We start from the raw sequence: 24183 nt of genomic DNA on the forward strand, positions 1-24183 counted from the left end.
CTTATATTTTTCATACCCCTTGATTCCATTCTTTACCCGATTCCATTTCACACATGCCATTGTGCATTGTTCTTTTCTACCACTTCTTTTTTTCTTCCTTTCCTTTAGATTTGCTTTGTTATTTTATGTAAAATCTTCAATAAATAACATTTTAAAAAAACGCATAACGTTCAATTACGGTTGCCATAGGCGGAGGCTCCCTTCTCTCCATGCAGAACCCCAGAGGAGTCCCAATCAAGCTTCTCCCGGTTGGGTTCATTCGCCCTGCGGCGGCCCCGGGTTCGGGGGGATCCCGCCGAAGAGATCCAGAGGCGGCCGGAGTTTCGAACCGCGGGTGAAAGTCGCGGGCTGGCACGTGATTGGCCGCTCGCCGTCTCCGCCTCGGCCAATGGGAGCGCGGCGCGCGCGCGGGAAGCCCGAATATTGCGGCAGAAGGAAGTCGCCGCTCGGCCGCTTTGCTAGAAAGTTGCGCCTTTTATTCCGCTTTCTTTCCCGGCTCTCGTTTTATTCCGTTTTTTTTCCCTCCCTTTGGTGCAACGGCAAAGGACGGGCATGGTGCGGACCAAGGCGAACTGCGGCGGCACCGCCGGGGCCTATCGGAAAGGTAAAAGCATTTGCACATGCTTAACCGGGATGCAGAATTAAGTGGGATACAGAACTAACCAGGATGCAGAACTAAGTGGGATGCAGAACTAACTGGGATGCAAAGCAGCTGCTTTGCATTCCCCCTCCTTCCTTCTAAATGGGATGGATTTTAACTATGTTTACTTAAGCTGCATTTAAGACACAGCAAGCTGTGAAAAAGGCAGCTGAGGTTAGCATAGGGTGCCCAGGCCCTTAGAATTTTGGCTGACCATGTTGCTTGACTGCATGGTGTGTATTGCAATTCCCAGTGCAAGCCCTTTGAAATGGAGGAATGCTTTCATTCAAAGTAGCCCTATACCTGGCTATCCAGTCAGCTTGCATTACCTTAGACTGGAAGCACTTTGGACTAGGGCACCCTCGTTACCGGTTTAAGCCCCGCCCCCTCATTTTAAAAAACTGCCCTGCTCTTTGTGGATTGTAAAAAGAAGCAACTGGTCTGAGACCTAGATAATTGGACTTAATGGCATTTTTAACTGTAAATAATCTCTAATTCTTTCTTTATGCCAGTGGTAGCTGCCAGGGCTCCTCGGAAGGCGCTGGGCTCTGGACAGGCGAATGTTAGTTCGTCTCTTACGTCAAGGAAAGGTGAGTGTGTAAGATGGACTTGATTCTTGACTGGCTTTAATGTGCTTTCGACAGAGGTTGAAGGCCACTGGTGCTTTTCAATTTAGAATTGCTCTGCAAGTACAAATAGCCCTTGACTTGCAACCGCAATTGAGCCCTGTTTCTGCTGTTAAATGAGACATTTGTTAAGTGAACTGTGCCTAATGTTACGATCTTTCTTGCCATAGTTGTTAAGTGAACCATGGCAGTGGATAAATTAGTAACCTGTTTAAGTGAATCTGGCTTCCTTATTGACTTGGCTCAGAACTCATAAATATGAACCAGTTGCTAAGCATTTGAATTTTAATCACAAGATGCTGCAAAGGTACATTTGAAAAATGGTCATAAACCACATTTTTCAGTGCTCTTGTAACTTTGAATGGTCACCAAATGAACTATTGTAAGTCAAGGACTGCTGCAATCAGACTGAAGCTCCACATACTTCCTTCATGGTGCTTTGTATGCTTTCCTTCTGCTTTCTTTAAATTAAAGATATTGTGCTGTGGCTGTTTAATTTAGAGCTGCAACCACCGCAGGGCTGCTGCCAAGTATAATGTGGTTCCTGGGCTTTTCTGTCATTCTGCTGTTTCTTATAGAGTCAATACTGTATATCTAAGCCAGGCCTAAAATATTTTGCACTTTTAATGCTCTGGACTGAATTCCTAAAACATTTTAGGAATAGGCAACAGCTTCACATTCACTTCTGTGAGATAGATAGTTGAAATTGCTCATCTGATGCATTCTGGCATTACAGTTTAGCAAAGATGGCTTGTTTTAATTAACTTGAGATAGTTTGTGCATTCGGAGATTAAACCATAGGTGGATTGGAAGCTTTTGTAGCTACTACAGGTAGTCCTCGATTTAAAGTCACAATTGAAAGTGGAATGTAAATCACTAAATGATATGGTCATGAAGTGAGTTATCATGTAACCAGACCTGGATTGACAACCATGTTCACCATGGTTAAGCAAACCATGACTCTGGCTTCCCCAATTAACTTTGCTTGTAGAAGTTGGCTGGGAAGGTGGCCATGTTGTGTTTGCAAATTGCTCCAAATTGTTGTAAACGAGACCAGGTTACCAAGTGCCCGGATGATGATCTCATGATGTACAACAGTCAACTTTGAGGCCAGGTTGTGGCAAATCACTTTTTCCAAGGCCATCCTAACTTTGAACTGTCATCAAACAAAACAATCATAAATCAAGGCCTACTCTGTAAATTGGGTGTGTTGCTTTCCCCCACTTCATTAGCTGGGCATAAATTCTGGTTTGCTTTCTGCAGCAGAGAGTAAGTATGCAGGAGGCAATCCGGTATGTGTGAGGCCAACTCCACCTTGGCAAAAAGGCATCGGAGAGTTCTTCAGGCAAACTCCAAATCGTCGGGAAAAGGAGAACCACAACTCGGAGGAGGAGCCAGGGTGCAGCGAAATAGGAAAACGCAGGAAGAAGTAAGGATGGCTATCTGCGCATTCCTAAGTGGCAAAACAGCTGCCAGAGTATTCAAGGTTTCATGTTCTATAGAACGGCAGTCTCCAACCGTGGCAACTTTAAGACTTGTGGACTTCAACACCCAGAATGTGCTGACTGAGGACTTCTGGGAGTTGAAGTCCACAAGTTTTAAAGTTGCCAAGGTTGGAGACTCCTGTTCTATAGAAGAATTGTCTGTATAAATTCTCAGTCATCCGTGTCATGATTGTCCCAAAGGTGCTTTTTCAGGAGGCAACTGGACTTATGTTTTTTTTCTTTGAAGAAGCTTCATTTCTCATCCAAGAAGCTTCTTCAGCTCTGTCTGGATGGTGGGGAATGGAAGGATTTATGTTCCTTGCAGTCAGCTGGTCATTTGCGTCCTTTTTGAGGGCCACTGAAGCACTTGGATGTTTAGCTGTATCCTCTATAGAACAATTGGTGAAGCATGTTTTTAAACTTCTACCTCACTTGATCTAACCACCTTAGTTACTGCTCAGTGAAAATGACAATTCACTACCCTTGTTTACTCGGTACAGCATGAGTTTTGGAGAATCCATGTCTAAAATGGATTTTTACTAGGTATTAGGGGGCATATGTTTTGGGAATTTTATTTTTTTCAGTGAGACCACACAGTGAAGCTTTGCTTCATTGCTTTTTGCAAATTGCTTTTTAAAATAGTGCTTCCAGCATTACCTAGTTTAGTGTTTCTCTACCTTGGCAACTTTAAGTTGTTATATGGACTGCTACTCCCATAAGAGTTGGCTGGCAAATTCTGGGAGTTGAAGTCCATAAAGCTTAAAAGTTGCCAAGGTTGAGAAACACTGACCTAGATAATAGAATTTTCGACCTGTGCTTTGTTTCAATAGACCTTGTTCTGAAATCTTTATTCAGGGCAACACAAAAAGAAGGAAGTAACTGTGTGACACAGGGGGCTTGTAGGTTGCTAATCTAACTGGAAAACAGATTCCAGTTCAAGATGAAGACTGCATGCCTTTACGATATTTTTAGTCTCTTCTAAGGGCCCAGCTATTGAAAATATAGTTTACTGGAATTTTAGAAATAGGAAGGATTACTGACTTGTATTTTTTTCTCCCCCATTGACAGAGTACGTCCTTTGCCTCCTTGTCCTGCAGAACAGGAAGAATCTGAAGATGATCAAATGTGAGCTGATCCTGGATCTGCAAGGAGATCTTCTGCTCCCAGAGCATTATGTATAGGCTGTATATATACTGCATATATTCCGTTTGAATTTGAGTCTTGATAAGCATCTGGCATGCTATTCTGTTGACTAAAATAACTTAAAAGTTGACAGACTAAAAAAAAAAAGTCAGGTCATTGATACAATGCTCTTAATACTTGTGTTTTAATGATTCTGAACTAGTAACTAGATGCTTTGTATTAAATTCGTTGTGCTTTAAGCACTTATTAAAGTTCTGACCCATATCAGTGTTAAATAACATTCTTATGCTTCTGTAAAAAAAAAAATCTACTTGTTGCTACGCTGAATACCTAGTTTTCTTCCCTGTAAACTAGAAAATGCTGAACGAATAATTCTTTTGGATTTAAAAGAAACAAGGCCCAAGAAATGTACCTCATTACAGTGGCAGAATGGTAGAATTTCTACATGGCTCTGTATAACAACTTGAATAGGCCAAATTTTGGTACGAAGGCAACACGAAGCGCAGAATTGCTGATATTAGAAACAACCTATTAATGCTTCTAAAGATTTTCCAGTTCACTTCCATCTTTGTTTTGCAGCATTGGAGGTTTGGTTAAAATCTTTTCTGATTAACCAATTACTACATTACTTGTAATTGTGGAATTGGCCTAATAAAGATATAACACAGTTTTATAGAATTCAGCACAGCTGTCCTTGTTTTTATCTGGGTAATTGATTAGTCTATGTGCAGACTGCAATTAGTTCTTAAATGACGATTTTAAAGATTCATACTGTACTTGTATCAAATTTTGTGGCAGTGGAAAAGATTAAAAAAGGTTCATTTTCAGCATATTCTGGCCCAATATTCTTCAACTGCTTAGAGAGCAGAGTTTCCAGAATACCCATTATATCTAAAGGCAGTTGGGTTTGAAGTCAGAATACATCTCTTCTGCTCCTTTGTAAGGTGCTATAAGTTTCTTAGCTTTTAATGTAGGATGAGATTCTTATTAATTCAGCAAAACTTTTTATGAAATCTTTAGGCTGAAGTTGAGCAATGTTTTAAGACCCTCCAGAATGCCACAGTGATATTTGTGGGATATGAATAGAATAGAATAGAATACTTTATTGGCCAAGTGTGATCGGACACACAAGGAATTTGTCTTGGTGTAAATACTCTCAGTATACATAAAGAAAAGGTACATTCGTTAATCAAGAATCATAATGTACAACACTTAATGATAGTCATAGGGTACAATCAACAGACAAATCATACCAGGAAACAATCAAGTGGGAGGGAATGGGTGATAAGGAGTGGTGAGAAGATTAACAGTCATAGTAGTGTACACTTTGTAAATAGTTGAACAGTGTTGTGGGCATTATTTGTTTAGCAGAGTGATGGCTTTCAGGAAAAAACTGTCCTTGTGTCTAGTTCTGGTGTGCAGTGCTGTATAGCGTCGTTTTGAGGGAAGGAGTTGAAACAGTTTATATCCGGGATGTGAGGGGTCTGTAAATATTTTCACAGCCTCTTTTTGACTCGTGCAGTATACAGGTCCTCAATTGAAGGCAGGTGGGTAGTAATTGTTTTTTCTGCAGTCCTAATTATCCTCGAGTCTGGGTCTGTCCTGTTGGGTTTCAGAACCAAACCAGACAGTTATAGAGGTGCAGATGATAGACTCAATAATTCCTCTGGGCAGTTTGAGCTTTCTGAATAGGCGCAGAAAGAACATTCTTTGTTGTGCTTTTTTGATGATGTTTTTGATGTTAAGTGTCCATTTTAGGTCATGTGATATAGTAGAACCTAGAAATTTGAAGGTCTCTACTGTTGTTACTGTGTTGTCTAGTATTGTAAGAGGTGGTAGTATAGGAGGGTTTCTTCTAAAGTCTACCACCGTTTCTACGGTTTTGAGTGTGTTCAGTTCCAGATTGTTCCGGTTACACCATGAGGCAAGTTGTATAACCTCCTGTCTGTATGCAGATTCATCATTGTCTCGAAAGACCAATTACTGTTGTGTCATCAGCAAACTTCAGTATTTTAAAAGATGGATCATTTGAGATGCAGTCATTGGTATATAGGGAGAAGAGAAGTGGAGATAGCACATAGCTTTGGGGCCCCTGTGCTGATTGTACAGGTATCGGATGTGATTCCACCTAGCTTCACCTGCTGCTTCCTGTCTGTTAGGAAGCTTATGATCCACCTACAAGTGTGTTCAGGTACTGCTAGTTGGTATGTCCAAAAAGTCAAAGACAGCCATGTTATTTTTTTAAAAAATGGAGTTCACGTTAATAATAAAAGTTTGTCTCTTCAATTGGACCATTGTGGCTATCATCTTGCCTGCTGACTGGATAATTCTTGGATTTGAGGTCCATCCATCTTTAAAATGGCCCAGGTTGAAAAAAATACTGCTGTGAAATATGATTGCCTCACTTGGATGCACAAACACCAACTTTGTGCAAACAGCGGAAGCCAGTGTGAAATATGGATGTTTTGCACGATGACAATCTTCATGGTGTGCAGGGCTACCTCTCCCTCGCCCAGTACCCCTTATTTTGGGGGGTGGAACGTAAAAAAGCTTTACCCTTGTCCCTTCTTGACTCTTGACAAATGTATCTTTTCTTTGATGTACACGGAGAGCATTTGCACCAAGACAAATTCCTTGTGTGTCCAATCACACTTGGCCAATATTCTATTCCTATTCTTATTGTATACCCTATGACTATCATTAATGTTGTACTTGATGATTCCTGACTCTTGATGAATGTAGCTTTTCTTTTATGTACACTGAGAGCATTTGCACCAAGACAAATTCCTTGTGTGTCCAATCACACTTGGCCAATAAAGAATATTGTTCTGTTCTATTCCTATTATATTTATTTATTTTTTATTTATTTTATTTTGTCAAGCGATTATAAGATAACAGGAATAAGTATAAACATAGTTATGAATACATAAAATGGATAAATATAAGAAAACTAAAAAGAAACATTAGGACAGGGACGGTAGGCACATTGGTGCGCTTATAAACGCCCCTACAGACCTCAGGAAAGGGGTGAGGTCAATAGTAGACAGTCTAAGGTTACAGTTTTTGGGGTTTGGGGAAGAAATCAGAGTCAGGTAGAGTATTCCAGACATTGACTTCTGGATATTCCTCCACGTCCTGGGATTTCCCAGTGGTCTCCCATCCCTGCTCAAGCCAGGGATCCCTTTCCAGGACCAGCATATAAACAAATCACGCGTGACCCCACAATCCGCGTGTCTCTATCGCCCCGCCCCCGATCTCCCTCTGGCTGAAGGAAACCTTCCCGCCGGTCTGCGTCTGCGCCGGCTCGTCTCCTTGAAGCCCCGCCCTATTCCCCTTAGCAACCGGACGCGGTTGCCAGGGCGTTCAGGCCCCGGAAACACTTTTGTGACGCGCGCCTCGAGCCGGCTGGCGTCTCTCCGATAGGGCGCCGGCCGTCGTAGGGCGTGTCCACGGGAAGCGCTTCCGGGGTGGCCCGTTTCCCCCCCCCCCTTAGAGCGCTCAGCGAAGGAGGGGGCAGTGGCCCCGGTTCGCGCCCCTCCCAGCCGGGAGAAGCGGCTTTTCCTCGGGAGGGTAAGAAGGCCGAGGTGCGGCCCGCCTCGGGCTGGTTTTCTGGGCGTCCGGCGGGGCGTCCGCCGTTAACCGTAGCCGACGGGAACGCTCGCGAGAGAGGGCGGGAAGGGGGTCGCTCCTCGCCCTGCGCTGCTGAGGGGGGCGCCCCGAGGGCCCGGAGCTGAGGGGGCCACCTGAGTGTGTGTGTGTGTGTGGGGGGGGGTGGCTCTTCTCCCCCTCCCCTCCCCCGCCTCGGGGGCGGAGCCCTCCGGCCATGTGGGGCGTTTAAACGGCGCCGTTCCAGGGCTCTCCCCTTTCCCCTCCTCCCGCCACCTTCCTTTTGGGTCGGGGGTCTCTCGACCCCCCTCCCCCCCCCAGGCCGGCCTTCGGAGGCGCCCGGGAGGCAGCCTCTCCGTGTGGCGGGCTCTGCCTCGGCTGCGATCTCGGAGGGAGACAAAGAAAGGGAGGCGGGCGGAGGCGCCGTTCTCGCGGCCCCGGCTGGGCTCGGCGCTGCCCGTCGGGACGGCCACGTGGGGCGAGAGCCCCGGGGAGGGTTCGCCTGGGGTGGGGGAGGAGGCGGAATCCCTTGAAGCAGAGCCGCCGCCGCCCCCGCCTGCCCGGGCCTGGGACCGGTGCCTTTCCGTGGGTTGGTTGGGTGTGTTTTTGTGTGTGTGTGTGTATACACATACATACACACATATACATATACACACACACCCATACATACACATACACACGCATACTGTACATATACACACATACATACAACATGCATGCATGCATACCTATACATCATATACATATACACACACACACATATACCTACATACACACACACACATACATATACACACACATACTGTACATATATACATACATACAACATGCATGCATGCATACCATACATCTCTCTCATATACATATATACACATACATACATATACACATGCATACATATACACACACGTACCTACATACATACATACAACATGCATGCATGCATACCATACATCTCTCTCATATACATATACACACATATACATATACATATACACACACACACATACATATACACACACATACTGTACATATATACATATATACAACATGCATGCATGCATATCATACATCTCTCTCATATACATATACACACATACACACATATACATACACATACACACACATATTGTACCTACGTACATACATACAACATGCATGCATGCATACCATACATCTCTCTCTTATATATATATATATATATATATACATACACACATATACATACATACATACATACATATATACATACACACACACACACATACATACATACATACATGGGCTGCGCTGTGGGTCCTTGTGCCCTCCGAGCTTGGTTGTTTTCTTGAAGACATTTATTTTGTTGTTCATTCCCCCATTTTGCAAATTCCACTCTCTTGTAGTAGCCCTGAAGAAGATACTTAGTGGGGTAATGAAACGCCTGCAAGAAAAATCCGCCAAGCTGGAGAGAGAGCAGCAAGGATTCCAGGTGTCTTTGGAGATTCTCAGTCATCCAGCTCATGCTTTGTCTCAAAGGTGCTTTTTCAAAGGGCAACTGGACTTTGTTTTTCTTTGAAGACGTTTCGCTTCCCATCCGAGAAGCTTCATCCGTTCTTCGGATAAAGCTGCTTGGATGAGATGTGAAGCTTCTTCCTCAAGGGAAAAACAACATAGTCGCCTTTTGAAAAAGCACCTTTGAGGCGAGATCTCCACAGTTGAACCCCGAAGTGTATATTTCTCCTTCTGTTGGAAAAAGAAAGTTTCCGTCTTTTCTTTAAACAAAGTTGAACTCTCCACCTTGGTGAAGGGACCCATTTTCCCCTGAGTTTTGAATTGCAACCTGGTTGGGATAACTTTTAGCATGGGCTCCCTCTGTGACAAGTCAAACTTGAACAGTTTGTAAGGATGTAAGGGAGGGATTGCACCAAAGGAACATGTTTTTCTTTTCTGTCTTTTATTTCTTCTTTCGGGCTTCCTCTTTGCCCTTTCTTGATTGCCTTGTTTGTCTTTCAACCTAGATGACTCAGTGCTTAAAGTGCAGTGGTTTATTATGGTCTGTAGCTGAAGGATGATCTTTTTGCAATACTTCTCTCTGTTGGACGTAATTCCTTTTTTGACTTTTGGGGAATTATGTTTGGTGAATATCAAGTCTGAAGACCTTGCGTCAACAAATTAAATGCTTTGTATCAGGATGTTGAAATAGGTACACTTAAAAAGATGGAGATGAAAGGTACAGGCTAAAATGAGAGGAATGTTAAATATAGTTGAAACAATCAGACAAGTATTGTTATGCGAAAGAATAAAAGCAGTTTTTGAAAGTGGAACACAGTATAAGTAGTAATTTAAAAAAAGAAAATCCTAGAATAGATTATACCTTTTGTCAGAAGCTCAAATTCTCATGTCGACAGGAAATACCTGTAGGTATATCAGGAACTGTAGTTTTAAAACTAAAACACATTTGTTAGAGAAAGCAGCCTCAAGCTTGCTTTTACTATCAACTGATATAAATTCTTTGACATTGAAATGTATAGCTTTGCTTTGGTATAATTGTTCCGTTTTAATTTCATGGTACTCTAATACAGTCATGATTTGTCTCTTCTAGAAATGTGCTTATCTTTTCTCTAACTATCCGTATATGGAATGCTACTTCTTTCTATTTGGCAGGAAAAAAAAACATTATTTTGGCAGTTTGATGGTCAGTGTTACATGGACATATACTGCCTTTGATTTGGGAGGAATGTGATTAAAATTGTAGAATTCAGTTCCATTTAACGAAACACTTTGAACTTATAAATTACTACAACAAAGATATCTATATATCTTCCTTTTAAATACTTCTTTATAATAAATAAATGTATATGGAGATTCTCAATCATTCAGGTCATGGTTGTCCCAAAGGTGCTATTCAAAAGTCAACTGAGCTTCCTTGGTTTTCTTCCTTGAAAATGTTTCACCTCTTATCCAAAAGCTTCTTCAGCAGTGCTTAATTCTCCTTTCCAGCCTTTTTGCACTATCAAGGTTTCAGTTTCTCCTGTAGAAACTGTTTTCAGCTTCTCAGTCCTATTGCGTGGGCACAACTATGTGCCACTTCCATGGCAACCACCTCCAGTTGTTGACTGTTCATCAAAATAGGTGGTAAATCTATTCAGATTAATTGAAAATGTATATAATTGGTATGCATTGATGAGCCAGTGGTTGCATTTAGATTATGGTGTTTTTACCTAGTGGTTCATTCGAAATGGTTGCCTATTAATATGGTCAGTTGGCTCTTTGATTTCAGAACCAAACTCCAAAGTCAGGTTATAAACTCTGTTCTTTCCACCCCTTTAGTTTGATGTTTATATAACTAATTCCAAAATATAAGCCATCAGCAGATTTCTATTCCTTGTTTAGTGTACTAGCATTAATTATTTGTATGTATTTCTGGCACGCTTTCTGTTCACTTTGTGGTGGTTGCATTATGCAATTAATTCTATATCTTGGGATATGCAACTGATTTTTTTTTAAAATAACTTTAATATGTACCCAGCACACATTTGAAATTTTTAATATTATGCAGGATAGGGTAAGCAGCATTTACATTGGCATATCATTCACAATAATGAAAATGTTAAAACTATGTAGGGGACATATTGTTGGTCCCAGTGATGAGTGATTTTCTATTTGTGATGCTCAAAATATGTCTCCCGTAAACAATCCAGCAGTGTCCAAAAATTGCTGTAATACAGAATGGATTTCAGATGTTGTCCCTTAAAAAGAAAAAAAACCCACTGCTTAGAACCCAAATTTCGATGTGTTTAATACATCAGAATATTTGACTTCTTTTATTCCAAAAGACCTATTTTGTTTTCATTCACACCTGACACCAAAAGATTAAACTTTCGTTTTGTTTTCAAGGCAAAATTCCTTATGAGACCACACAGTTCAGACTTGGTCGAAAGCTCAGTTTTCCTTGCCTTTTTCAAGCTGCTAGCTTGAATAGGAATAGGGGGGGAAAAATCCCTTCAAAATACAAAAAAATATTAGCCATTGTAGGTAGTTAACTGTATATTTAACTCAGATATCTTATTTTTGGAATTTTTTTTACTTCACATTTTTCCATACTAGAAGTAAATGAAGATGTTAGGTTTTGTATTATGTGGGATGATTTACAGACTTACTCATTATTACTTACTATTTTAAAAGTCAAAAGAAGACAGGTTTCTGGATTATTCAGGACAAAGGCACCTTTGCCTTCTTTATGGTCCTGACCGCTGTCACTATTTTTTCCTGAACTCCCTTAAAGCTCATTGTGTTATCACAGCCACCTAAGTTCCATGAGGCTCTTACATTCTAGGGGGGAGTATAGTGGCTCAGTGTTCAGCCAGCCAGATTGGTTTCACCACAAACATGTAGCTGGAACAAACATTTTTTGGGCGGGTTGAACAGCAAAATGCTTTTATGCCTTTCCTTTCCAGGCCAGGTAAGACCATAGAATTAGGTTACAAGTAAATCATAAACCTGTAGTATCAGGGATCGGTAACTTTGACATGCTTTGGCTGTCTAGCAAGCGCACCGCCAAGAATACCTTTTCGTCTTAATCTTACTGACCCTCTTTTTTTTTTTTTTTTTTTTGCACCCAACAATTCTTTTGAGTCACTCGCTTTTCCTCTCGATACGTAAGAAGGGGATTTTTTTTTGTACCTGTTTTGTTTCACCTCCTTCCTTTACCAGTCAGATTGTGACCTTGCCCCTTGCCCCCCCTTTCTCCCTCTGCAGGTAGTGTAAGGTTTTCCTCTACCTCGCTGAGGGCGGTGAAGTCATCCCCGGACCTTCCGTGACAGTGCCTGAACAGCCTGGATATGATGCCAAAAGATCTCCAAAGGATTTTATAGTTTGACCCAATGATTCTTCTGGATCTATATTTCTCTCTTCAAGAATAAGCGCAAAGACCAAATCCTACTTACTACCAGATATTTTCTTATTGCAAGATCATGGACCATATCACTAGGGAGAAAGATGAAAGGCGAACAGGGAAGGCAAATCCAGGAAGAAGTACGCACAGTTCCCGAGCATCAAGTTCCACTTCGGCGGCTGGAGTTCTCATGGTTGGGCCCAATTTTAGGGTTGGCAAGAAGATCGGCTGTGGCAATTTTGGGGAGCTTAGGCTAGGTAAGAGCATGGCAGGTTGGGTAGCTTTCAATCCTGGCTAGCCAGAATTGCCAGTATACTACAGGTAGTCCTTGACTTAAGACCACAATTGATCCCCAAGGTTTTGTGGCTAAGTGAGACCTTTGTTAAGTGAATTTTGCTCCATTGTACGACCTTTCTTGCCACAGTTTGTTAAGTGAACCACGGCAATTAAGTTAATAACACGGTTGTTAAGTGATAATGTGAGTTGCAAAGAAAAGTTGACAAAACAATAAGCTATTTGAACCTTTTTTTTATTTTAGAAAACCCGTACAGCTAAAAATAATAATTTGTATGTGCTGGTTGCTATTTGAAACAAATTTCTCTTTCTCTTGCAGGCAAAAATCTTTACACAAATGAATATGTAGCAATCAAGCTGGTGAGTAGATTTGTGGTTTTAAAAAATTGCTGCATGCCAAAGGTTAGCCCAACAAGAAATTTTTTCCCAAGCCACGTTTGTCTTGATTGCATCCAGCCTACGTTTCATAAATGTGCTGTATTGTGGTACTACCTTTAAATTTTGTAGAAACCAATCCAGTATCAGCTATGCTGCTCACCAAAACCAATCCTGGCTCAATTTAATTGCCAGTGATTATTTTTAAAACTCTTCCTGCTTGCCACAAAGTTCTTAAAAGGACTGCAGCAGATGAATAGAAGAATCTAATACGAGGAATCCTGCTTACATGCCCACCCGTCAGCTCACTTAAGTTGGTGGGCATGAGAAGTAGATTTAATTATGTATTGAATTGATGTGCGTCCATCTTGCTAGCGATATAGATTCAGTCTGAAAGAAGCCAATTTTGGAATACAAAACTGTTTTCTGTGAGGTTGGAGTGGGCTGTTTCAGGATCAGAATGTTTTGAGAGTGAATGTTTTGCATTCCCATCATCTTTCATCTTTTCTATAAAGATGGCACAGTCCTAAAATGGGTATGTATACATTTAGGAAATGATCAAATATTTCAGTGTTCATCAACTTCTGGCAACTTGAAACTGGATGGACTTCAACTCCCAGAATTCCACCCAACATTTTGGGAGTTGAAGTCCACCTGGCTTCAAGTTGCCAAGGCTGAGAAACACTGATATATTTTGTTGAACATTTAAAAAGACATGGCAGTTTATCTCCTTTTAAAGCAATGTGTTTTTTCCACATGTTTGCACTACTTATAAATTTATTATATTTATACAGCCAGCCATCTCACAAATGTGACTCTGAGTGGCATAAAATAAAATTTTACAATAGAAAGGCCTTGCTTTGAATGGCCACGTGTGTGTGTGTGTGTGTGTGTGTGTGTGTGTGTATTCAAACTGGAAAGCAAATGTGCAAAACCAATTTGATGTATTCCTGCTCCTACATTGTCATTTAGTAAAACAATACCATTAAATAATCAGTTCATTTTTGTTTCATTATTTTGTGTTTTATAGGAGCCATTAAAATCTCGTGCCCCACAACTACACTTAGAGTATAGATTTTATAAACACCTCGGCTGCTCAGGTAAGAAATCTTTCTCTTAGGAGTTAAAATAAATTGTGGCAAAGGGGTGTAGTGAAACTAGTACTTACCCAACCATATATTTGAAAGCTACAATATCCTAGAAATCAGAGGGTGCAGTTTTTAGCAGTGATAAATGTAGTGCATATAACTCATCAGATGCAAGGCAGGACCCAAAATGACATTTTCTGTACCCCCAAAAAATCTTCACTGTTGTTTTTTTAAAATAATATCTCTCTGGCAACTCGTAAAGCATTCCTATGCCTGTTTTTTGAGTTGCCATAAGCAGGAGGGGGAAAAAACCTGAAGGAGCAGTATGGCAATTAAAACCAGGAGTACATTCCACGCTTATCTTCCAAAGATTGTAGCCTAGGCTACCAGATCTTCTGCCCTCAAAAATCCTTCATTGGAGAATGTGATTGATGACACACCCAGAGGGGAGGGGGGAAACAGGGTCACAGGTGACCGTAAATGACAATGGCAGAGTTGGCTTCATATGGGTCAATGCCAACATGTTGCTCCTAATAAATCTTTTGGATTCTTTTGAAGCTTGGCTCAAGGCTCATGATTTAATTAGGGCAATCGAGGGAACCCTGACACTGTCCATGTGGCATTTGTTAACTGATTTGAAACTGGTGGTACCTTGGAAAAGTAGCTGGTGATTTGATTCAGTTTGTCCCAAATGGAAAAAAAAATTACAAACTATCTTAGAGACCGTCTGCTTAGCTCAGTAAGCCATCACCAAATTCAGTGAATTGAATTTGCCAGTGGATATAAATTGTCACGAATGGCTATACTGGCATAGGTCTAATTCAAAATTTGGGGTTTCCTTTTGAAAAGGAAAGACCAAATGAAACGTGGTGATGAAGAAACTTGGGATATATTTTTCTAACACTTTTATTTGGGTGGCCCATGTCAAAGCTGGTGGTTTTGAGGCTTTTTTTCTTCCTTCTGTGACATCCTCTTGATATAGTGCACTTAATTTTTTTATTTTTTATTTGCATTTGATTCAGTTGAAGGTTTCCCACAAGTATTTTATTATGGTCCATGTGGAAAATACAATGCCATGGTACTGGAGCTCCTTGGTCCAAGTTTGGAGGACTTGTTTGACCTCTGTGATAGAACGTTCACTCTGAAGACTGTCTTAATGATAGCAATTCAGCTGGTGAGTAAAAGAATAGTTTTGTAAACATTCCTCCCTTCTTCCAACCTCAAATATTTCCAATTACAGTACTGCCTTTTTGGGGCTCTTACGCAAACTTTTCTTTATAGGCTTATTCTGGTTGTATTTAACCAGCATGGATTCAGCAAAGAGTTTCCAAAATGAAACTCAGTCACTTAAAAGAGCACTACCGTAGTTAAGCCAAGCTGCTAGTTTGATTACAGTGATTTGTGGCTAAGATAGGCTGCATCAAATGAGTGTTACAAACAGAAATCAGATCACGGACTGTGGCTTTCAAACTGTTTACTAGGGACTGTTAGATAGTTTGAGGCATGTTGTGGCCTTTTCTTGGTTCATTTGGTATAACTGTGTGGGACAATAATCTTTAAGGAACAAAATGCCTAACCCAGTACAATTCCTTTGCATTCTTTAGAAGGTAGCTTCTTAAATTGATCGTGATCTACTTATCTTATATTTTCCATTTCCTTTAGCTAAATAAAGGAATGCATTTATACTACTGCAAAAAAGCATCTTGGTATATGAAGCTAGTAGGTATTTTCATATCTTGTGATCCTGTACATGTGAACCTTAATTCGAAATACTAGTTGTGAGCAGTTAGCAAAGGATTTTTAATTCGGAGATATAGAATAACTTTTTTTTTTGTCTTTTTATAGATTACTCGAATGGAATTTGTGCACTCAAAGAATCTCATTTATAGAGATGTCAAGCCAGAGAATTTTCTTATTGGCCGGCAAGGAAATAAGAAAGAACATGTCATCCACATAATAGACTTTGGATTGGCCAAGGAGTACATTGATCCTGAAACACAAAAACATATACCTTACAGAGAACACAAGAGCCTTACTGGAACAGCAAGATATATGTCAATTAATACACATCTGGGCAAAGGTTTGTTCAGTATAAATATGCTGCAATAACTGATACTTTTCTGCACTATTTCTATCATGAAAACATGTTTGGGGGCTGTTAATTTTCATATTGTGACTCTTTAAAATTAGCAATATGACTTTGGCATGCCTGCAATAAATATGAATTCAAAGTACCGTATTTGCCGGCGTATAAGACGACTTTTTTGCCCTGAAAAACATGCCTCCAAGTGGGGGGGTCGTCTTATACGCCGGTAAATACGTTGTCACTCGGTGCAAGAGCGACGGGGGCGGAGCTCCGCAACTTGCGAAGCCCCTTCAAGCCCAGCCGGAGTCTCTCTTCCTCCTCCTCCCACCCACCCACCCACCCACCCTCCGCCCGGCTCGGGGCGCTTGCGGAGGCCAATCTGGAGGTGGGGTGGGGGTGGAGCGGGAGGGTCTCTGGCGGGGCCGCTCGCCCAGCCAGCCCCGAGCCGCGTAATGGCCCAGGGAGTGGGGGGAGAAGGTGGGGGGATGGACTGTGGCGCCCTCCTTCTGGGCAGCGGGGCGGGGGGCGGCAATTTGCTCCTCCCGCTTCTCCCTCCCTCTTTGAAAGACCGGGAGGGCTGTGCTTGGGGCGGGGGGTGTGTCCTCGGGAAGTTCCTGATGGGACCCGCTGGGCGGGGCCACCCGGCTCCCGAGCTGCTTTCCAGGGTCCCCTTGGGAAGAAAAGGGTCCGGTGGGCGGTGGAAGAAGGCGAGGGACCTCCTCCCACCCCCTGTCCTGTCCCGTCCCTCCTCTTGTCCCTCCTCCCCTCCCCGCTTAAGAGAGAAAGATCCGCCTCCCTGCACCGAGCTTCCACCCGGCGCCGCGCCTCCCGGCCAGCGCGCTATGCGACTTGGGAACCGGCCAAGCGACTTTAAAACCGAGCTGAGGCCAGAGATAGCCGGAATTACCCTCCACACCACACACACACACACACACACACACACACACAGAGAGAGAGAGAGAGAGAGAGAGTTGGCAGCTGTCCATCCCCCACCCTTGGAGTCCCGATGGCACGCACGCGGGGGCTGTCACAAAGAAAGGGAGAGGAATTGAGTGCCAGCCTGAGAAAGGCGAAGCTGCCTCTCTAAAGCATTTTGGTGGCTTTGTAAGTTTGGGGGAAAGGGGCGGGGGTGTCAATCAAGAATTATATCCAGAATACCCCAAGTGTTACAACTTACCGTATTTGCCGGCGTATGAGATGACTTTTTTGCCCTGAAAAACATGCCTCCAAGTGGGGGGGTCGTCTTATACGGCGAGTATATAACAAAAACTATATTTTGAGTGGAAATGTTGGGGGCTCGTCTTATACGCCGGCAAATACGGTAGTTTACGTTATCAGTGCATGTTCTTGCACAGCTGTTTATCAGCTGGGATTGAGCTAGTAAACTGGCATTTCCAAAATTGTCTACTAGGAAATGCGAATGACTGGTACTGTTATTCAATTTTTCTTCCTTTTCTCCTCCTGCAAGCAAAACAAACCACAGTAGTTTCTTCATTGTGACACATGAACTGAAATTTTGTGCTTTTCCACACATTAGGAATTCAAAACAAAACAAAATAAGATTTACATAAAGCTTTTAATCCTGTTTTTATTAAGAGAGGAATAAACCAGATTTACACATTACCAAAATAAAAAACAAAAATAACCCCACCTGAACAGAAATTGTGATAGTGCAAAACGTCTGGAGAACCCCAGATTGTTCAGTTTAGCTTTAACACAGATGTGTGTTCCATTTGAATGTGAGAATGGCCACCTTGGAGAATATGAATAATAACTCAATTCTGTTGTACATGTAGAACAAACCTTTACTAAATAATTTCTCTGGTTCCTTGTAGATACGTTGCTTCTGTGTTTGCATATTTATGGATGTCTTCTTTATGACACGAGTTAATTACTAGGAATGTAATTACTAACGTAATGTTGATTAAGATGTTAGAGCAGTGTTCTGTTCTGTTACGTGTTTTAGAACAGAGTCGACGAGATGACTTGGAAGCTCTTGGACACATGTTCATGTATTTCCTTCGAGGCAGTTTACCATGGCAAGGCCTTAAGGTAGATGCTAAAATATGCATCGTTTGGGTTTGGGCAGATAATTTCTGTGTGAATTACCTGCCACTACTGACAATTTATTTTTATTTTCATTCTTTCGGAAGGACATCTCACTATCAATATCCAGGTTTTGCCCCATCTAATTTGATATAGTCGATTTGTTATGGTTATCCACTCCAGAAGACTCTGGGTGGGTGGCTTACAAAATCCCAGAAAAGTAGGGGGGCAAACACCCCACAACACCTTATTAAAATGATTGAGCAAATTCAAAGGGAAGCTGGTGTACAGAAAGTGAATTGGTTTCATTTTGCAGATGGGAAAATTTAAATTACTCTTTTTTCCCCCAGTGCTGGTGTTAAAAACAAAACTTGCTGAGTTATGATGCAAATAAAGATGTATCAGATGACAGGCAAGGACTTAGTTAAATGCTTGCCAAGCTTCTATAACTCACTCAAATATTGTTCCCCTGGTTACTTTACCTGTCCTTCTTTCCAGGACAGCATCCTTCGTATTATGACCCAATAATAGTTTTTTAAATTAGAATCTCTGCATTTCACAGGCTGATACACTGAAAGAGCGATACCAGAAGATTGGGGACACAAAGAGGAATACTCCAATCGATGTTCTCTGTGAGAACTTTCCAGGTAAGTTTTAGTTCTGGTTTTAGTTCTGGTGGCATATCATTTCTGTAAATTACTCCTAGAAATAAGAACTATTAAGGCGGTGATTTTTAGAATGTAGCTTGTACAGAAAAATATGCTAATATAAAAAAGATTATGCACACACCTGGAAACCATAGTTTAATATATGACTATCTTTAGAGTTGGCCACAAATTTCACTTACACTTTAAAATCTGACTTTTTCTTGCACCCATATGAATAATTACTTGCAAACTCCTGATATTTCAAATGTTTATATTAACTAGGCTGATTTATCATGATTTATCAGGTTTGATAAAAATGTCACATTTGCAATCTGCTTTCCATTGGATAAAACATTTTTGCAGTTGGCTTAACAGCCACAAACAGGTGTTTCAGTCACCTGGCAGGCTGCAGTGAATAGTTTATGCTGCCTAGACTAAAAGCAGCATATTTGATATGCTGGATGTGGAATTCTGGGAGTTGAAGTCTACAAGACTTAAAGTTGCCACAGTTGGATACCCCAAATCTAGATGATACACTTGGATTAAAATAACAGCAAATTCCAGGTGAAATATTCAAAGCCTTCTCTCCTTGGAGTCAACAGGTAAAAGGCATTCTTAATGTTTCTCTTAGATACTTTGATAGCTTCTGGTTCTGTCAACCCTGGTGCCAGTGACCCAGGTGGGCTCTAAAAAACATAGTTTGCGTGGTTCCAGTCTGTCCTCCAAGTTCAGTTCTGTATGTGATGGAAGATGGTTTCTCCATCACCGAATTTGTAACCGCCTGTGAAACTTCTTTTTAAAATTGGAAACTTAAACTGTGGTGCTTGATGCTCTCTTCCTCTAAACATGGGGAAGAAGGAAAAGATCTGAACGTGTGTAGCAAACATTGATTAAATGAGGGAGGGCCTCTCCTTCAAACTTCTTTAGAATATGAAGTTCTATCAGCTTTCAGTTCTTTTAGAAGTGATGTAATCCCTGCCTAGCTCTGCTCTGAATCATCTGGCCTTTTTATGACGGACTTTCTGTTGAGTTCAGCCCTTTCAGTCTGAGCTCCGCAACCCATCCGTGTCAAGAAATCCCCAATATACAAAGGTTTGTAATTTGCATCCCAGCAGCGCAAAGCAAGCAGACTGCATCTCCTTCTTTATCAGCTGTTGTGTGTGTGTGTGTGTGTGTGTGTGTGAGAGAGAGAGAGAGAGAGAGAGAGAGAAGATACACCTGCATTATAATCCATTAAGTCTAAATTCTGCTTTTGAAGTGGCTATAGCTATGTATTTTATCTTTATACCCACCAGTGCCTTTAATAGTTTGGAGAATAAGAACGCTAATATAAACAATAGTTCCAAAAACTGGTGCCTACTTATTGTTTTTGCCCCTTTTTCGTAAATCTGCAAATATTTCAATGATGTACTTAAGGAGGCCCCTTTAGAAATCCATGGCTTGGTGGCCCATCCATGCAACAGATTTGTCGATCTCGTCTGCCTCTGTAAACTGATAATTTTAGGGGGGGTTTAATCTGACCAGTAGGTAACGCTGAAATGTATTCTGCTTCTACTTCTTTCTGAACAGATTGTCTGATGTTGCTTCTTCCTAATTCCCTTTAACAGAGGAGATGGCCGCCTACCTTCGTTACGTCAGACGATTAGACTTCTTTGAGAGACCCGACTATGATTACCTGCGAACCATCTTCACTGAATTATTTGAAAAGAGAGGATTCACCTTCGATTATGCCTACGACTGGGTTGGCAGACCAATTGTAAGTGGCCATCCTGTGGGATCTGCTGTATTTTTCCCAGAAGTTGCTTTTTAAAAGCCAGTTTTACAGCAGGGCTCTCCAACTGTAGCAACTTTAAGAGTTGTGGACTTCAACAATTTGAAGTCCACAAGTCTTAAAGTTGCTATGGTTGGAGACCCCTGTTTTAGAGCATATGTACCAAGACAAATTCCTTGTGTGTCCAATTACACTTGGCCAATAAAGAATTCTATTCTATTCAGTTTTGACACAACCTCACTATCTCGTTATTTGGAAAGTAAGGTCACTGCCTGGACAGGTAGCCCTCGACTTACAATAATTTATTTAGTGACCGTTAAAAGTTACAACGGCACTGGAAAAAAAGTGACTTGTGACCATTTTTCACACCTAATGACTGTTGCAGCATCCCTATGGTCACGTGATCCAAATTTAGGCAATTGGCAACTGGCTCATATTTATGATGGTTGCAGCATCCCAGGGTCACATGATCCCCTTTGGCAAACTTCTAACAAGCAAAGTCAACAGGGAAGCTAAATTCACCTCACAACCATGTTACTAACTTAACAACTGCAGCGATTCTCTTAGCAACTGTGGCAAGTAAAATGGGGCAAAATTGACTTTAAAAAATGTCTCACTGAACAACTGAAATTTTGGGCTCGATTGTGGTCGTAAGTCCAAGGACAACCTGTATTTTATCAATAACTTTCCTGCAAGCCTAGGTGTTCACATAATATTTTTATTTTCAAAAGGGTTTTCTTTTCCTCCCTTTTGAACTGGGGAAGTGTTAACCTTGTTTTCAGGGAATGGATATCAGGATTCCAGCAGTTACTCCAATTAAATCATGAGCCTTGAGCCACACTCCCATTACTTCAAAGGATTTATTAGAAGTTAACATGCTGGCATGACTCTGAGATACGTAATTCACTGTCACCCTTGATCCTGCTTCCCCCCCACCCCCACCCCTCTGGGTGTATTATCCAACAAGACACGTCCATAGCCAAGGGTCGTCAATCATGCTCTCCAATTAAATTTTTGCTCGGCAGAAGCTTCAGTCATCTAATCAGTGTTTGAAGAAAATATGAATGGAATGTACTTTCGATTCCGCACTGCCGCCTGCTCTTTGAAACCCCCCCCCCCCTTCTTTCTGTTGACAACTATAAAGCGTGTATACAAAATGTTTTATGAGTTGACAATGGGATTCCCTCGTGTCTGTGTTTTATTTTCCAGCCCACTCCAGTGGGACCCATGCATGTAGAATCGGGACCATCCGTAATGCGAGACCCCCATATGCATCGGGATCGATCCTCAGTGCAGCCTTACCGGAATCAGGTTGGTTCACTTGAATGCGTTCGCGCTTTAAAATCTCCAGCCTGTAGTTCATCCCTGAAAGGGGCACCTAGAAAAGCCAGGGGTGTCGCCGGCCTTATTAATGCCGCTCTTCACCTTTTTTTTTTTTTTTGTCTAGCAAGCTTTCCCTTAACAACTCTGCGTGGGCTGCTTTGGGTGTGTGTGTGTGTGTGTGTGGATGTGGTCTTTAAAGCAAGAGTACAACATACTCAGGTCTCCCATGCTAATTGGGAGAAATTGACAGTCTGAGAACGGAGATTCAAAGGCCACTTGGGACCAGTTTTCACACTTAACAACTGTAGTAGCAAACCCCCCCCCCCACAATGATCGTGGGATAAAATTGCAGGCGCTTGGCAACTGACTCATATTTATGATGGTTGCCGTGTTCCAGGGACGTGTGGTCTCCCTTTTGCGTCCTTCTGACAAGCAAAGTCAACAGAGAAGCCGGATTCACTCAGTTAGTGTCACTGACTTAACAAGTGATTCACTTAACGAATGTGGCAAGAAAGGTGGTAAAGTGGAGGCAAAACTCAATGAATCTTCCCCTTATCAACAGAAATTTTGGACCCCCTAAGTTGAGGACTACCCGTTATATATAGATTTATTTCCTGTTTTTAAACCGCAGGGGAACGCACTTTCCTGCCTTCACTGCTTTGTGCCTTTCGGGCCTTCTTGTCCACGGGAATATCCGGCGCCTGAAATGCTTTGCTCCCCTGTCCCACTTGAGCTTTCTCACATGCTTGCTTGGTTCCGGCTCACCTTTTTTTTTTTTGCCTTCCCTCCGGTCTCTTTGCTTTCCTGCATGCTGATGCCCTGGGCAGCCTGTGTCTGAACGCAAAGGAGAGTGGGAAATTCCGGCGGTCCGGCAGGCCAATGCTTTGTTTCTGACCTCTCACTTGGCTACCGAACGGCATGGGGGATCTGTCCAGGTATTGCTGTATTTTTTTCCCCCTCCCCTCCCCATTCTCCCCGCACAGCCGTTTGGCCATCACCCTTTGGGCATGCGCAGGGTCCCTTCTTCCATCTTTTCCCTGCAAGGTTTGGCTTCTGCTAGGCGGGCGGGCACGATAATCGGAGGTTTGTGAATGCTAAAAAGACTTAGAAGCTAAGTGCGGTGTTGCTGTGTATTGCCCTGCTGACTCTTTAGGAGAGTTTTCCCCGCAATCTGGACATCGTCCACGGGTGTAAACTTCCAAGGAAGACCAATCTGGCTGGAGAAATCTTGCAATTAATCCACATCTGGTGGGGGCTCAAATTGGAGAAGGAGTTTGAGACAGAACGTAGGCCAGAGGTCTCCAAACTTGGCAACTTTTAAGACTTGTGGACTTCAACTCCCAGAATTCTCCAGCCAGCTTAGCTGGCTGGAAAATTCTGGGAGTTGAGATCCACAAGTCTTAAAGTTGCCAAGTTTGGGGACCCCTGACTTAGGCCATAAGTCTAAAAATTTGGATTTCTCCTCCTCCTCCTCCTCCTGGTCACGTGCTCAAAATTCAGCCGTTTGGCAACCGACTCATTTTTACGACGGTTGCGGTGTCGCGGGGTCACGTGATTCTCTTTTGCGACCTTCTGCCCAGCGAAGTCAGTGGGGCAAGCCAGGTTCACTTCACAACCGTGTTACTAATTTTAACAACCGCAGGGATCAACAACTGGCGCGAAAGGTTGTAAAATGGGGCCAAACTCACTTAGCAACTGTCTTGCGTAGCAACTGACATTTTGGGCTCGACGGCGGTTGCAAATCGAGGACTACCCGTATATAACTGATTCTTCGGATTTCAAATGACTTGTGCCGTAGCCAGCATACAAAATAGGCTACCTTGCCCCTTGTGGGATTTGTATGCTGTCAATCAAACACTTATTAAGTGCAAAAAAGATGGATACGTTCAGACATAAACCTGTGATGACCCAGGGCGTGACACAAAAATAACGAAGTCACAAAAGTAGAATAAATTCCCTTTAATGCCTCCAACTTGGCCCCAATGTCCAATTATCCTTGGCTGGATAACAAACTCTTCAAAAAACAGTCTACGAAGGGCAGAAATGCAGTCCGAACCCAAAGTAAAGATAATTAGAAATAAAAGAACCAACACAAACCACACTGAAGTAATTAACACAGCAGGCCAGGATGATAAATTGCAGACTTTCAAACGATAACTCAGCATCCACAGTTGGGAG

General features: G+C 42.2%; 2 protein-coding genes across 12 annotated transcripts in view; both read left to right on the forward strand.

Moving 5' to 3' along the window:
• The first annotated feature begins 407 nt into the window (after positions 1-407).
• PCLAF (PCNA clamp associated factor) lies at positions 408-4575 on the forward strand. The gene is made up of 4 exons (XM_026684113.2): positions 408-604; positions 1153-1230; positions 2530-2695; positions 3819-4575. Exons 1-4 carry the CDS (start codon positions 553-555, stop codon positions 3877-3879), a joined length of 357 nt encoding a protein of 118 aa, XP_026539898.1. The 5' UTR covers positions 408-552; the 3' UTR covers positions 3880-4575.
• A 2803-nt stretch (positions 4576-7378) lies between these two features.
• CSNK1G1 (casein kinase 1 gamma 1) overlaps positions 7379-24183 on the forward strand; it is a 32908-nt gene continuing 16103 nt past the window's right edge. For 6 of the 11 annotated variants that reach the window (XM_087972729.1, XM_087972727.1, XM_026684103.2 and 3 more), the window contains exons 1-11: positions 7379-7463; positions 12240-12632; positions 12989-13029; positions 14075-14144; positions 15155-15306; positions 15978-16212; positions 18185-18270; positions 18827-18911; positions 20519-20667; positions 21892-21993; positions 22833-22940. In XM_087972729.1, the coding sequence (XP_087828855.1) occupies positions 12455-12632; positions 12989-13029; positions 14075-14144; positions 15155-15306; positions 15978-16212; positions 18185-18270; positions 18827-18911; positions 20519-20667; positions 21892-21993; positions 22833-22940 (1206 nt within the window). In that variant the 5' untranslated portion in view covers positions 7379-7463; positions 12240-12454. The remainder of the gene's footprint in view (positions 7464-12239; positions 12633-12988; positions 13030-14074; positions 14145-15154; positions 15307-15977; positions 16213-18184; positions 18271-18826; positions 18912-20518; positions 20668-21891; positions 21994-22832; positions 22941-24183) is intronic. The other 5 variants (XM_087972731.1, XM_087972732.1, XM_026684109.2 and 2 more) reach the window with 1 other exon arrangement.

The sequence above is a fragment of the Notechis scutatus genome, chromosome 11 (assembly GCF_049901735.1).
Source record: "Notechis scutatus isolate UNSWTSFEM ecotype Mainland chromosome 11, rNotScu1.2, whole genome shotgun sequence".
Taxonomy (NCBI): Eukaryota; Metazoa; Chordata; class Lepidosauria; order Squamata; family Elapidae; genus Notechis; species Notechis scutatus.

Bases quoted from the DNA above. Each gene is read 5' to 3' on its own strand.
- PCLAF (XM_026684113.2), top strand. From the start codon at position 553: ATGGTGCGGACCAAGGCGAACTGCGGCGGCACCGCCGGGGCCTATCGG. The intron at 605-1,152 runs GTAAAAGCATTT...TCTTTATGCCAG, and splicing joins CGCCGGGGCCTATCGGAAAG to TGGTAGCTGCCAGGGCTCCT. The intron at 2,696-3,818 runs GTAAGGATGGCT...CCCCATTGACAG, and splicing joins ATAGGAAAACGCAGGAAGAA to AGTACGTCCTTTGCCTCCTT.